The following is a 16,082-nucleotide window of genomic DNA, read 5'->3' as shown; positions in this document are numbered from 1 at the left end:
GTGGTGACCCGTGATATCATCATCCGGACGTCTCGATTTTCCTGTGTCCGTGCGTGGGGATTTGGGGGCGTCACAGGTGGTATAGAGCGGTTTGGCTCTGGGTAAAACCACATGTCTCTTAGGTAGTACCGGAATGTTTTTAAATTTGTGTTTTAAAAATTATGTTAAGTAAAGTTGCTATTTGATTTGTTTTATTTGTTTTATTTGTTTGAACTTGTTTGCTTGTTTTTATTTACTTAGTTATGTTATTGCATACTGTTTTCTTTTGTTTCTTGCCATGTGGTGTTGGTTTTAGTTTTTGGTTTTGTGTTGGTTTTATTTGTTTTCTTAAAGGGGGTCAAAAGTTGTGTTGTGGCAGGAAAAATGGTGAGACCAAGGAAATCTACTCAGGAACCATGAGACGATACATCGAGAAATGACTCCATAGCCCAAGCAATACGGCAGATGACGGAGTTCATGCTGCAAAATTTTAGGTCACAGCAGGCATGGCCTTGGCCACAACAAGGAGGACCGTGGCCACAACAAGGGGGTCCCTGGCCACAACAAGGGGGGCCTTGTCCACAACAAGGAGGACTTTGGCCTCAACCAGGAGGTCCTTGGCCACATTAGGAAGGGTCTTGGCTATACCCAGGAGGGCCTAGTGGCATGGTGCAAGCTAGATGCACTTATGAGCGCTTTCTGGCGCATAGAACTCCACACTTCATTGGAGAAGAGAATCCACTTCAAGCTGGAAAGTGGATCAAAGACTTGGAAAGAACTTTTGAGGTGTGTGGTTGCACCGAAGCGCAACAAGTGCTCTATGCCAGCTATCTGTTGTAAGGCACCGCTTCTGATTGGTGGGATACCAAGAGGGTAATGCTGGAATCAGAATTGGGATCTTTCGCCGCTGTGACCTGGTAGCGCTTCAAGAAAGAGTTTAATGATCGCTTCTTTCCCGCTTCTATAAGGAAGCAAAAGGCAAGAGAGTTCTCAAGTTTGGTCCAAGGGAGCATGACAGTGGAACAATACGCCTGAAGATTTATAGAACTTGGGCGATTTGCTCCCCACCTCATCGCCACAGAGGAAATGCGAGCTGAGCGTTTTCAGGAGGGACTATGCCCTGATATACACCGTATGATGGTCAGTCGCTAGATATCCACTTTTCAGGACTTAGTGGATGTGGCCACCCTTGTGGAGCGAGAGAATAATCTGAGTATGGGCTCCCCTCCAGGACATAAGAGGCAGAGTTTTTCTGATGAAGGAAGCAACTCGGGTTCGCCTCAGAAATTTTTTCAGTGGACGGGAACTCGACCGCAAGCATCCTCAGGTGTTCGTATGGGAGGACGTGTGCCAGTTTGCGGAGTTTGTAATAGAGCCCATGTGGGTGAGTGCCCTTCTGGTGGGGCTCGATGCTATAATTGTGGCTAGCAGGGTCACTTTGCTCGTGAGTGTCCGAGACCAGTTCAAGGAAGCTGTGGAGGTAGACGCGGTGGAAGAACAAATCCAAGACAAGCAATGCAAGCCCGGGTTTATGCTGTCACACCCAAAGATGTGGATGATGAGGCACCAGCGATCCATGATGCTGGAGTAATTACAGGTATGGATTTAATTTAACTTTATGTTGGATTTGATTTTTGGTGTGCTTTGATTTCTTTGTGTATTTGGATTTCATGGGTTTATGTGTTTGGTTCAGGGAGAATCCGTTTATATGAGTTTTATGCTTGCACTTTGTTTGATTTGGGTGCTTCACAGTCATTTGTATCTTCCACGTTTGCTCGGATGTGTAATTTGGTCACGGAACCTTTGCCAAAGTCATTGGTAGTGGCTCTACCCAATGGTGAAATGGTGTGGTGTTCCAAGGTTGCTTTGGGATGCCCATTAAATTTTGATGGAAGGTTCTTGGATGCTGATTTGGTGGTATTCAAGCTATTGGGTTTTGATATCATCTTTGGGATGGATTGGTTATACCAATATTCTGCGAGTATTAATTGCAGAAGTAGGGTAATTAGCTTTCAACTTCCAGATGGTGATTGTCTGGAATTTACGAGAAGTAAGCTAAAAGAAAAGCCGATAATTGCATCGGCAATTCAAGCAAAAAGAGAGATTGCATGAGGAGTGGAAGCCTTCTTAGTTCAGATGGTGTCTACGCCGTCTGAGAAGAAGTCTTTGGTAGACATTCCCGTTGTGGAAGAATTTCCGGACGTGTTTGTGGATAACTTGCCTGGGCTACCCACTGTTCGAGAAATGGAGTTTGTTATAGACTTGGAACCTGGAGCGGCTCCTGTACATAAAGCTCCTTATTACATGGCACCGGCTGAATTAAAAGAGTTGAAGACTCAGTTGCAAGAGCTGGTAGATAAGGGGTTCATTCAGCCTAGTACTTCGCTGTGGGGTGCGCCAGTGCTGTTTGTTAAAAAGAAAGATTGAACCCTCCGTATGTGCATTGATTATCGGGAATTAAATAAGGTGGCCATCAAAAATAAATATCCTCTCCCATGGATAGATGATTTATTTGATCAGCTTCAAGGAGCAGTTGTGTTCTCGAAGATTGATCTGAGGTCGGGATACTACCAGTTGAGGATAAGAGACAAGGATGTACCCAAAACTGCTTTCAGGTCGAGATATGGGCATTATGAGTTTAAGGTGATGCCGTTTGGATTAGCCAATGCCCCTGCTGCTTTCATGGATTTAATGAATCGGGTATTTTGACCTTATCTGGATTCCTTTGTGGTAGTATTCATTAATGATGTTCTGATTTATTCTCGAGATGTTGAAGAGCATGTGTATCATCTTCGTCTAGTTCTTGGGAAATTGAGAGAACACCAGTTGTATGCCAAGCTTAGCAAGTGTGAATTCTAGTTGGAGGAAGTCAGATTTCTTGGGCATGTGATTTCCCGAGATGGAGTGGCTATTGATCCTAGTAAGGTGGAAGCCATTTTGTCATGGCAGCGTCCGACTACAGTACGCGAGATCCGGAGTTTTTTGGGACTTGCCGGATATTACCGAAGATTTGTGGAAGGATTTGCTCGCCTATCTGGACCTCTCACAGCTTTGACTCAGAAGAATGCAGAATTTGTTTGGTCAGATAAGTGTGAGAGAAGCTTCCAAGAATTGAAGAACAGGTTGACGACGGCACCAGTGTTAGCGCTTCCAGAACCGCATAAGCCATTCGTAGTCTTCAGCGATGCGTCTAAATTCGGATTGGGTTGTGTCCTTATGCAGGAAGGACGGGTTGTTGCTTATGCATCTCGTCAGCTAAAGGATCATGAGAAGAATTATCCGAAGCACGATTTGGAATTGGCTGCGATAGTTTTTGCTCTTAAGATCTGGCGGCACTTTTTGTATGGGGAAGCTTGCGAAGTATACATTGATCACAAGAGCTTGAAGCACTTGTTTTCCCAGAAGAATTTGAACATAAGGCAGAGACGATGGCTGAAGTTAATCAGTGACTACCAGTGCGAGATCAAGTATCATCCGGGGAAGGCAAATATAGTTGCTGATGCTTTGAGCCGAAAATCGCACTTGGAAGATGAAGCCGAGCCGTCAGAATTGGATTCTTTGCTTTGTGGGATGAGAAGGCTCCTTATTGAAAGTTCACAGTAAGAAGAGATTTTATCTTCAGTTCTTGATATTCGGGTAACTGATTTTGAAGAATTGAAGACTCTTCAAAGGAAGGATCCGATGCTGCTGTATATCAGAAAAGAGTCGGAAAATCTCGAGGGCCGTTGCACTATAGTATGGATAAAGATGGAATTCTTCGGTTCCGAGATCGTAGGGTGGTCCCCAAAGATTCAGAATTCAAGGAGCAAATCATGGCAGAAGCTCATACGGCTCCTTATTCAGTTCATCCCGGCAGTACAAAGATGTACCGGGACTTGAAGAAAAATTATTGGTGGGATGGAATGAAGAGGGATATTGTCTTGTATGTTGAGAAATGCCACACATGCCGTCAAGTCAAGGCCGAGCATCAAAGACCCGCAAGTATGCTCCAACCCCTCCCTATTCCTGAGTGGAAGTGGGATGACATCACGATGGACTTTGTTGTGGGCTTGCCGAGGACGCCTAGTGGGAAAAATTCTGTTTGGGTGATTGTTGATCGGTTAACGAAGAGTGCTCATTTCTTGCCTGTTAATAACACCAATTCATTGGGTAAGTTGACCCGCTTGTACGTCAAGGAGATAGTGCGGTTGCACGATATACCGAAGAGTATAGTGTCGGATCAAGACTCAAGGTTCACGTCTCAGTTCTGGAAGAGTTTGCAGGCAGCATTGGGTACTAAGTTGAAGTTCAGTATTGCATATCACCCGCAGACAGACGGCCAATCAGAGCGCACCATTCAGACCATTGAAGACATGTTGCGAGCATGTGTCATGGAATTTCAAGAGAGTTGGGAAAACCACTTGCCTCTCATAGAGTTTGCGTATAATAATAGCTTCCATGCGACTATTCAGATGGCTCCTTATGAAGCTCTCTACGGGAGGAAGTGCAGATCGCCCTTGTGTTGGGATAAAGTCGGGGAGAGTAAGATAATTGGACCCGAAATAATTCAAGAAATGCAAAGTCAAGTTCGGATCATCAGGGATAAAATGGCGGCAGCTCAGAGTCGCCAGAAAAGCTACGCTGATACCAGGAGGAGAGAGTTATCTTTTGAAGAAGGTGATTGGGTTTATCTCAAAGTCTTTCCCATGAGAGGAGTTAAGCGTTTTGGTAAAAAGAGGAAACTGGATCCGAGGTATGTCGGCCCTTTTTAGATCTTGGAGAAGGTAGGTTCCGTCGCCTATAGAGTTGCTTTGCCAGAATATTTTAGGGATATTTATGATGTCTTCCGTGTATCATCCTTGAAGAAGAGCTTTGGACAACAAGAGTCACGCTTTATCGACCCAGAGAGTATTCAGTTGCAACCGGATCTTACTTATGAGGTTGTTCCGTCGCAGATCATGGATTGGAAGGAGCAACAGTTGAGATCCAAGACGATACCTTTGGTTAAGGTGGCATGGGGAGATCCGTTAGTTCAAGATTTCTCTTGGGAGCGAGTAGCGGATATGAAGGAGCAGTACCCATACTTGTTTGAGTAATGACGGTACGTTTCTTAATCTTGATCACAGGTGGTTTATGTGATATTATGTGGCTTGTTTCAAGTTGGTGTTTGATCTTACAAATTTCGAGGACGAAATTTGTTTTTAAGGGGGAAGGATGTGATGACCCGCTTTTACGTGTATTTTCACTGAAGGGTTGTTTTTAATTTAATTAATATAGTGTTTTATTTGTTTTCACTGAAGGATGTGATGACCCGCTTTTATTTTTAATTTATTTGATGTTGTGTTTTATTTATTTAGTCGTTTTACGGTTTTTAATATCGTTTTCGGCGGATCTGTTTTGGTTTCCGGAGTGAGGACTGGACCTCATTTCTTTCCTCCATCTTTTCTTTTTTCTTTTTCCTTTTCTCTTTTTCTCTTTTCTTTCTTTTTCTTTTTCTTTTTCTTTCTTTTTCCCTCCTTTTTTCTTTCCCTTGCATTTTTCCCCTCCCCCGTGCGTTTTTCTCTCTCTCTCCTCTCCTTCACGCCGAAAGCTCCAGCCACCCAGACCTACCGCCGCCGGCCACCGTGCGGCACACCACCACCACCAATCTCTTCCCCTCCCTCCGGTAAACCACCCCACAAATTTCCACCGCCAACGGAGCCGCCATTTAGCCGGAAAACCATCTTCAAGCCGAACGGCTTTTGCTCCGTTTTGCCGCCGTCGATCCACCTCCGGCCACCACCTCTTCACCACTTCATCACCGACTCATTGCCATCCTAACCCACCCATTTCTGGCCTCGATCCGTCGCTGGAACAGTTCCCACGAGCTAGTTTCCGATTTGGGCATTTAAGCCCTTCCTCCGCTGTTTTTGCCGCCACCCACGGCCAAACTCCACTTCCCTTAGCTTCATAAACATCCCTAGACCATTCCCTATCAATCCCGAGTTTTGGTTTGTCCCCGTTCAAAAGTGGGTATTTTACAACCCACGGCCACAGTGAAATTTCACTGTTACGTTACTTTTCTTCCGCCGTTTGCAACGCTGCGAGCTTTCAAAAAATATCATATAACGCTGTAAGTATTTTCTAAACTCTACTTTTAGATTTAAATATATTTTGCTCATACAATAAATATTTGCTGTTGGTTGGCTGATTCCGGACTGAGTTCGAGGAGTTCGGGGGTCGAATGAATTGAGGACGGAGTGCTTGATTTCAGTTGTTTGTGATTGCTTGATTATATGAGCCATGAGGCGTGCATTACATATTGCATACATGTGCATTTTATTTTAAGTGAGAAAATCATGTTTTGTTGGCGTAAATAGTTTTCGAGTGCGTGTGTCTCACGAGCCCAAGCCGGGATGGGTTATTATCTCGATGGAGCTCCTCTGGTCACTCAGAAGTGGATAATACTGAGTGACGTCCCCTGGGTTGTCGCAGGGCGATGACCGGATCGCACGATACGGTAATGCTGTCGTGTCGACTCTGTGGTCCCTAGAGTGGCGGGGACTAGAGGATGGCTTGGCCAGATACGCAATGGGCATGAGTCTGGGCATCGTTCATTTAGGTGTCACATGCGTAGTCGTTACCTGCGATGTGGCACAGAGCCAGGGTGTGCAGATGATCCCTAGGGGAGATCATGGTACATGCATAAATGGATCGTTTTTATGGTTTTCGGATACGGGTCATTTTCTGGAAAAATGGCGAGGATGTGTTGAGGCTTTGATCCATTTTCTGGGAAAATGGTGGTTTAGGCCATTATCTGGGATAATGGCGAGACTTGGTTTTAAGCGATATGTCTTTGGCGTGCGTGGAAAAATATGGTTTTACGGGACATGTGCATTAGTTTTTCTTTCATGCATATTGTTTGAGTTTTATATGTTTTTATATAGTGGTGTTTAGATTTTATTTACCTGCAGCACTATTTTTGGTTCCGTAGATTTTGGTGCAGGGTTCGAGGAAGAGGAGGAGGCTGAGCCCGAGGATGCGGTTCCGCCGGAGTTCTGAGTTAAAGTTTAAGCTTTGTTGTTTGGTTTAAAACTATATTTGTGCTTTGTAATTTTTATTTATGTATGTTTTAAACAGTTTTGTATTAAATTAAGAAAAATTCTGGTACTTAATTATATGACTTTGCTATCTACTACGTGTTTCTCGTGCACAATCGTTGCTTATACACACACTTGGCACACGTCGATAGGGTGGTGACCCGTGATGTCATCATCCAGACGTCTCGATTTCCCCGTGTCCGTGCGTGGGGATTTGGGGGCGTCACAGGTACACTTAATCATATTTTACTCTGCAAGCGTGCACTTTTATATGGGATACAGAGGCCCCTCCTCTGGTGAATCCTCCTATTAGCATGTGAATCTCGCCCAAGGGTGCGTTGCTGCGATTTGGATTTTGATGAGGGGCATCTCGGTCGTCTCCCCCCATTGCTAGCTGCCTTTTAGGACTTTGCCTCAATAGGCACCCCGATCTCACTTTGTTCTTCTCCCCAAAATCTTCGGGGATTTTGAGTGTTCTCCAATCAGCCGCTCCAACTCTTCGCTTCCTCTCAACTCTAAGGGTCTTCTTTTTATTGTGTAGTAGTTCTCCATCCAGTAATTGTCCGACTAATGATAGGTATAAAAACGCCATCCTCTGCTCGCCTAGTCGTTTTCCCCTAGACCCATGACTATTCTTCTAATTGTACATTTAGATTGTTGCAAATGAATCTTATACTACATTCCTGAGGAGGTGCTCGTCCTTCTCGTTTTTTATTGTGTTGGTTTCGCCTATGTTCTCTGAGGTTCTTTTTCACTTGACCTCTAAGGATCTTTACCTGCCTCCTCTATCTCTATTCTCCATGGAGTGATTAATGCCTGAAGCGTGTATTCGACATTCAAAAAAGTTGTCGACCATGTCCACAAACTCTCTCAGTGTCGACGGAGTCCTCCATGCCAACTTCACCATAAATGGGCTCTGAGGCCAATTCTTCTCATAAAGGCTGCCAATGTGATCTTCTTATCTTAATCATCGATGGTTAATCGCTCTTTATTGAACCAGGTGAAGTATGCCTTCAGGCTCTCTTCTTTCTTTTGTTTGATGGTTAGGAGGTAAGCTACTGGTTGTCTATGCCTCTAGCTAGTCATGAATTGCGTCAAGAACAGCTTAGCCAATTTTTCAAAACTGTTAATCAACCCTGGCCGCAACGCTAGGAACCAGCCTCTTGTCATGCCTTTAAACTTCAAAGGGAAAACTTGACATGCTATCTCTCCAGGCAACCAGTGAAGGGTCATGTGTGCTTTAAAATTTTCCAGGTGGTCAACTGGATCTCAAGAACTGTCATACAGCTCCATTCGCGGGACCTTGAATTTTGGCAAGAACAGTGCAGCCATCACCTCTGCGCTGTAGGGTACTGTGCGGTTATAGACAAGCAAAATTAACTGCAAATATTTAGTTTGTGAAGCAATATATATATATATATATAAAGATAATGTTTGATTAAATTTCATTGAAGTTGAGTGAAGATGGAGGTAGGAAAGAGGTGTTGAATCATTAATACATGCAAGTGCAACCATAACAAGTGTGTAAGGTAACAAACTAATCAACACAAGATTATCTTCATAAACATTCTAAAATTCAACAAAATCAGTTGTTCGAGAAGTCACTCTCCCAAGTACATAAAGTCATAACTTTCTTCTACATATTGCTTCTAAAACATACGTGGATTATTTAATCCAACACGGCTACTAATAACTGCTACTAACAAGTTATAACTGCACAAATTATTCTAACTGAAATATTGACACATTCAAATGCAAATAACTGACAAACCTAACGGATAGACACATAATGATGATGCCACGCAATACAATATAGAGCAACTTGGAAGTACATTCTCACTTGCTGCACAACTATATTCTGAGTTCTAAGGATGGATTTGTTAAGCTTACGAGGCACAAGACAAAGTAAATGGCTTTTATGCTTCCCCTTCACATGGAAGGAAATGAATCACACAAAGAATACTGTAGAAAGCAAAAACATGACTTTGTAATGAACTGAACACGAAGAAGATTTTCCAGATGTAAAATGAATATTGCAACATATGCTTCTTAGTGAGTTCAAAGCCACTAAAAGCAGGAGCATCTTCCATAGATCAAGAAAGAATAATCGTGGTCTCCCCATTCAGTAGCTTTCACATCCATCATTAGTTGAGGAGGTGGTGTATCCATTTTTCAACAATGACAGGAGAACCGTACCATGGTGTTGATGCATCATCTGAACCAACTGGTGAGTGGTAAACTCCATCCAGGGTGATGTTATACGCACCTTCCAGATGCGCTGACACTTCCGGCACAACCCCATCACCCCATATATCTGCCTTTCCACAAACCTGGGAATATTATATACCTCATTGTTAGTCTGTTGGCACTTCAAACATGAGACGCCGATTACCCCCAGGGATAGCAATATGACTTACGCAAAAAGAAGATAACACAGAACTTGAGGTCTGAGATGACGACACTTATAATTTCAGGACTAAACTACATAATGAACTGCTAGCACAACTGACTTTACCTGCTTGTAACCTTGGCCAACAAGGCGAGCACGCAAGGTTGTCGCATTTGATGCTGATGTGCCCACATCATTAACAACAGCAACCTCAGCATTGTCATTAGGAATCACAGACTCAACATTTGCAATTGAACTGCCAAAAAATGGAGCCCCCTGAATATACCTGCAGTTTAAGACATCCACTTAAATTCAAGAATCCATAATTAAATATGAAATAACAAAAACAAAGAGATCATAGAGACAATCACCACTTCTTATAAATTAAAGACTACTTCACTCATGAACATCTAATGTGCAAGTATACTGTTTAACCTCATTCATCCACGAACATCTTGTTTTACAACATTGTGCTAATATCATGCTACAATGAAAACCTCTAGACTAAAATCATTAGCATTTTGAATTCTTATTAGGTACAAAATGAGACAGTTTAACCAACTGTTTAACTCTTGCAAGTGGATGGTTCCTGGTAAAATCCAAACATACAAAAATGGCAGCAAAATTCCTTAGCTCATGTCTCCAAGCATCAGTGAACTGCTACTAAAGCTCATCAGCAGTTGAAAACAGACTGCTTGAAAAGTCATGATGAAATTTATGAACTCTAGCCAGGTTAATACTGAGGCAATAGGTTACAGTTGTGGGCTTTCAGCAGTCAAATTTCCTTCAAAATTAATCATTTGCAGAGTTTTCCCGTTTATAAAAAATAAATAAATAAATAAAAAGAAACAAACAAACACCTGCTAGTAGAGTAACACACCAAGTGGGCAAAAATATGAACAAGAGCAGCAGCAAGCAGAAGCAAGGTTATTAAATACCTCAGGGAAGTGTACTCGCCATTCCCCACACCAATTGGCTGATTTAGACCATTTCAGGTAGTTTCCTATTTGGTTGTATGCAATCAAAATTTTCTGATGTCCAAGCTAATTAGCTATCTATAAAATAATTATCTTTATTGATCTTGAAATATAGGAAATCTCCAAATAAGCAAGAAAAGGGTAAAATTGCTTCATCAATGGCTCTCTTAGGTCAAATAAATTGGTAGACATGAAGCGCCTAAAGAATTGAATAATATGAAATAGCAAGATGATTGCCGGATAAACAAACCAAAAGCAAATTAGATGCAAAAACAAAAGCAGGGTCCTGTATTGAGTTTACCTCCCAGCAATACATACATATTTCAAATGATGATTGTACACGGCTTTAGAGCAATGTTTGTCAACATAGTCCAGAAGACCCCTTGTTTGATCAATAACCCCTGGCAGACCTTTGGGAGGTGGACTGGGAAAACAGCAATGGAAAGAAAAAGAAAAAAATAATGAAAACATAGCTGATGGTCGTTTTCATGATTAAAGTTAAACTATGCTCATCAGATAGAGCAACTATAATTACTTGCACGTTCCATAAACCCAATTCTAAAAGGCAGAAAAATGGACATTGTATAGCTAAAATTGAAAAGATTAAATAGTTATCAGCAAGAAAGCACAATTAAAATTTGGTAACCTACAGGTGGGGGGTTCCAAGAGTCAATAACAAGGAGATATCAGACAGTCCAAATTCCTGCATGTAAACACGAGCAAGCCATCCTCCAGCTGAGTGTCCAATCAAGGATAAAGTCCCACCTAGAATAAGATATTTTCCAGAAATTCAGAAACGGCCATTGTAAGCACATCTTTTTATGGTGCATTGGTTGTGTCTTCATGACAGAATTATATCTAAAGGCTAGAAAACAATTTCCAGTGGCCTCTTGGCCCACATCTCCAATTTTTCAGTTATTTATTCTCGTCCTAAAGAGTGTAGGCAATCATATCACACACACACACACACATTATACCGACAGACTTCTTTTTCACAAAAAAATGAACATTTTCTATAAGTAGTGAAGTTTAATCAAATCAAGTAAATAGGCATAGCCCAAATTGGCAGGAAGTATATGAAAGAGAACACCTAGTTACAAGTTAGGAGCTAGAAAAGGATACAAGAAAATAATGAAAACTAGCCCCATTGAGTACAATTGCATAAGCCGATAGAAATAAGGTGTCGAAAAAAAATATCTAAGTTCATCCAAAGAGCGTTCCCTAACAGAACAAAAAAAGGAACATAAAAGGTTGCAGTATGCCAGTATACAACATCAGATTATCTCTAGTGCGAGGAAATATTTCTGTAACCTATACCATGGACACCCTTATGCAACAACTGAAAGTAAACGAACATTCAACAATACTAAACAGATTCTTAAAGCAAATACATGACAAAGGATGGGGCAAAGCTTCAGCCAAAATGAGAGCAAGAGCCAAAGTTGAAATAAAGTTAATTAATACAACTTGAAAGCATGATGAATAAAATGGAGATGAAACTGAAACTAGTCATCTTGTTGGCCAACAAATCATATCTTATAATCCTCACATGTTTGATTCTATCAACCGTGTTTTCTTTTTTAGAGCATTTTCTTGATCTTGGGCAGAAAGAATCAATAAAAGAAGTTAAAAGGGTGCTCCTTTAAGGTATTTGGGTCGGAAAAAGGTATTGGATCAAAAAATAAATGGAGACGAAACTTTATCAATATACCACACTTATATTCAGTTTTGGTACAAATGGATCACTCCCAAATACATCAAAATGTCACTCTCCCATTCAAAGGTATTTAGCTCAAAAGAAAGATTCAACCTAGACCTTCCCAGACACTTGGACATCCCAAAATAAACTGATTTGGGCATTGACAAGGCTTTGCTTCTATTGATAAGTGTTGGATAAAGCCTAATCTTCTAATTCAATCTAAGAATGATAAAAACAACAATAAAAGTAATAAGGTCCATATCAAAAAGGTTAGAAAGAATTAAAAAGGAAATTAAGCTCAAAACATGGGAGATGACTTATCATGTGTAAGTCGATTAGTGCCCTAACTCAAGCTAAAAGCTTAGCCATGGCTAGATGGGAAACCTTAGGGGCGTGTGGGACTTCTTGGGCTTGAGGGAAACCAATGGTATGGTGTATGTGGGCTTCAATTGGAAGAATGAAATAAAAGACGGGTTTCTTGTTGCCAATTCACATAGATAATGAGGACCTCTGGGTTTACTTTTCGAGAGAAATAAAGCCAACTTTTTCAGCTGCTGCTAGTCATTCAATAATCCGATAAGCAAACTCTCAAGTTTGGCTGTCCAGCCACCCCATAAGCACCAATGAGTTGGTTTTACAATCATATTCGGGTTAGAAGTAACAAGTTAGTTAGTTGTTTACTAATTCCAGCCGTTTATTGTTTCCAACAGCTATTGCTAAGTAGAGAGCTGTTGTTGTTATCTGTTTGGGTCAGGATCGAAGTGAACAAATAAAAATTGGGTGGGATAGGAGTATTAGAGGTTTTTAGATTTTTTTTTTTTTTTTTTTTTTTTTTTATATAAGTAGTGCAATATTATTAAAATGTGCAGAGGGGTACAACCCTAGTACACAGGAAGTATACAAAAGGATATGCCAAACTAGAAAGAAGATAACAAATGTACCATGCATATAAAACCATCATTTATTTTTGTGTATGTGTTTTTTTTTTTTTTTTGTTGGCTTGGTAGTTTTCTTTCGCGGCCACCAATCACATGGGATGATAATATTGGGGTCACTATCTCACCTCCAACCTAGCCCTTCATGCATATCGATATACATTTTCATTTTGCTTGAGACCAGGTTGCCAGACATACTTTGGATGTCTACTTCATTTTTACCAAGTATCAACTGGCCGATGTCTTAACTGTAACACTTAGCTCCTTCATATTTCACCTTCTGCGGGACCAACTCAACATCCATAATTTACAGCTAGGTTTTTGGGGGCATATTGAGGCAAATAATACAGAAGTTTCAAAATAAAGGGACAATGTATAAGTTCAAACTCATCAAAAAAAAAAAAAAAAAAAAATGTATAAGTTCAAACTCAAAGCCTACAGGATAAGAAGCCAAGTGTAGACAAGGATGAGATACTATCCAAGCCAAACCAATAACCAAGAATTTTAGATTTTGGAATTTGTTATCTTAAATCTGTAGCAGTTTAGTTTCAAACATGAAATCTGTTGTTGAAAAACAATGTACAGTAATAAATGTATCTGAGTTTATCAAATGAATAATATGAGAGGAACAATTTTTTATTTTTTATTTTTTTTAGCCAACAGTTGGAGTGTGTGCCTTTTGTTAGTGAAAATCCATGATAGCTAATGGAGGATGATGTGCATGGATTCTGGGGCGCTAAACAAATATTGCTGCTAAGATCAGTTGTCCTTAGGCTTACAAGCTAGAAAATAATATTATAATTACGCATCTAGGAGTAAGGGTGTGCGTAGGTGAGAGAAATAAAGAAACCTGTGAGAGAAGAAGAGCCGGTTCCTGCAATGAGTTGGCAACGAAACCAATGCGAAGCATCTAGCAAATGAGAGGGAGGGAGAGAGCCCTGAGAGAGAAAAAGGAAAGTGGTGTTGCAGATGGCAAATGAGGATGTGCCAATCTCTGCCAAGAGGGGACACACCTAACTGACATTCTCTATTGGTCTCTCACATGTCCCAAATCTAGTAACAGTTCCAGAGATCCTTTCGTTTTATTTTAACCTAATTCCTATGGCAAAGCACATGAAAAATTCTGAAATAGAAAGAATGCAGAATGAAATGAGTGATTCACGTCCTACACAAATTCATATATTGACATTGTTCATCTAAAACTGAGAAGAATAAGATAGATGGATATCGATGCAAAACATTTACAGGTACAAACTATAGGATAGATACGAATAAACCTTGAGCCAACTCCTTAGCCTCCAGAACAGCCTCTTCAATCCTCTTCAGGTACCTGCTACCATATTTAGTCGTATTAATGTATGCTTATTTTAGTACCAAATCACATTTATCAGAATCCCGCCCAACATGAACATAGAGAAAAGTCGCTTCTCAGTATGAAACTGATTGAACCGATTGTCCCTCTAGATTTCATTTGAAATAAATATTTTGTCGAGATAATGACTTGCAAAAGTCGAGTAGTCGTAGTATTCATACAAAACATTTGGTGTTTTTGTGTTAGTGTAAGTACCTGCTACCATACTTAGTCGAATTGGTGTTTGCTTATTCTAGTACTAAACAACAGTTAACAGAAAGAATCCCACCAAACATTTTTGATAAGAGAATCCCACCAAACATCAACAGGGAAAAACCAGCACCGATTGAACCGATTGCTCCTTTTTCATTGTTTTAATCAGCATTGCACCGGTTGCTCTTTTTTAATAGATTATCATCAATATATGTAAAGAATAATAAAATAATCAAGTATAATAAAAACAGCATGACTAATCAAAATAGTTCTTAAAGCTCAGTTTGGGTGTTTCTGGCTCAACGGTGACGGGAGTTGTAATGTGTAAGGCGGACAATACTGAACTAAAAAAACCCTGCCGTTTTTAGAGTATTTCCGGTTGAACCACCGGATTGCTCCGGCTCTGTGCAGAAAACCAGAAAGGAAAAGGGAATTAACAACGTACCAATCCAGGACAGGGCGAGGACGGAGAGTTCCACGCCAGTAGTTGGGGTCTACCAAACCGGCGGCATTCCTGAGCCAATCAAGCCTTGAGACCTTGGCAACCAGGGTGGGCACGCCGTACTGCTCTTTCAAAGTAACCTCCAACTTGTTGTAGTCACTAGAGTTGTTCCCCAAGCCCTGCATGGACACAGAGACACTCAAAACCACCCTTCCTTTTGGCGCTATATATAAGTATTCAAGGAGACAAGAGAGAGAGAGAGAGAGAGAGAGAGAGAGGGAAACTAAACTGGAAGAATAACAGCAGGTCTGTAGCTAAAGGAAGAAGGAGAAGAGGAAGAGGAAGAGGAAGAGGATGACTCTTGAGATGATGATGCTGCTGCTAATTTCAAGGGCGGCAATGGCAGAGCCCAAGCCATTACTAATTTCACACCACAAACACAGAGCCCACAGAAAAAAGGATGAGAGATTCTTTCATACGGTGACAGTGTCAATGGCGGGAGGAGGCCAGGAGGGTCCAAAACTTTATATTAAATTATATAAAACTCATAACCGTGTGTTTCGATGGAGGATTTGTGGGAGAAAGTGTTCCACGATTTTGTTTTGAAAAATTATTTTAAATTGTTTTTATTATCAAATGTGTGATAATAGATGATTAGTAAAATAATTTAATTATTTTAAAATTAAAAAAATTTAAAAAAATAAAAATAATAAAAATTATATGAAGTGTGATAGAGGGGCTTATGAATAGTAAAATTCTTTTATTTTTGTCACACTTTAAGGGTAAATATATACGTGGAGTTATTTTTATATATATATTTATTTATATCATTATGATATTTTTTTTTAGTATAAAATAATTAATTTAATCAATTATATTAATATAATATGTAAAAAGTATATATATAAATAATTATACGTAACATAACTTCTTAATTGTATAACAAAAAAAACTTTTTATTTTATCTTCTGTGACTGATTCAAGAAAAAATTCTCTTATTTCAAAAATTCCTAGAAATTGCTCGTCCCAAGAGATCCTA

The 16,082-nt window shown here is 40.4% G+C and overlaps 1 protein-coding gene across 1 annotated transcript; it reads right to left on the bottom strand.

Moving 5' to 3' along the window:
* Positions 1-8,850: 8,850 nt before the first annotated feature.
* LOC122300107 lies at positions 8,851-15,558 on the bottom strand. Its single transcript, XM_043110516.1, has 7 exons — positions 15,333-15,558; positions 15,047-15,222; positions 14,315-14,367; positions 11,054-11,168; positions 10,705-10,827; positions 9,553-9,712; positions 8,851-9,367 (listed from the first exon to the last, which is right to left on the bottom strand). Exons 1-7 carry the CDS (start codon positions 15,459-15,461, stop codon positions 9,182-9,184), a joined length of 942 nt encoding a protein of 313 aa, XP_042966450.1. The 5' UTR covers positions 15,462-15,558; the 3' UTR covers positions 8,851-9,181.
* Positions 15,559-16,082: the final 524 nt, after the last annotated feature.

This window comes from Carya illinoinensis, chromosome 2 (genome assembly GCF_018687715.1).
Source record: "Carya illinoinensis cultivar Pawnee chromosome 2, C.illinoinensisPawnee_v1, whole genome shotgun sequence".
Classification (NCBI taxonomy): domain Eukaryota; kingdom Viridiplantae; phylum Streptophyta; class Magnoliopsida; order Fagales; family Juglandaceae; genus Carya; species Carya illinoinensis.
Note: the sequence above shows the minus strand (reverse complement) of the source record. Positions and strands in the feature narration are given on the sequence as shown.

Bases quoted from the DNA above. Each gene is read 5' to 3' on its own strand.
- LOC122300107 (XM_043110516.1), bottom strand. From the start codon at position 15,461: ATGGCTTGGGCTCTGCCATTGCCGCCCTTGAAATTAGCAGCAGCATCA. The intron at 11,169-14,314 runs GTTTATTCGTAT...ATCTTATTCTAG, and splicing joins GGCTAAGGAGTTGGCTCAAG to GTGGGACTTTATCCTTGATT. The intron at 10,828-11,053 runs GTAGGTTACCAA...CTGTTTTCCCAG, and splicing joins ACTCTTGGAACCCCCCACCT to TCCACCTCCCAAAGGTCTGC.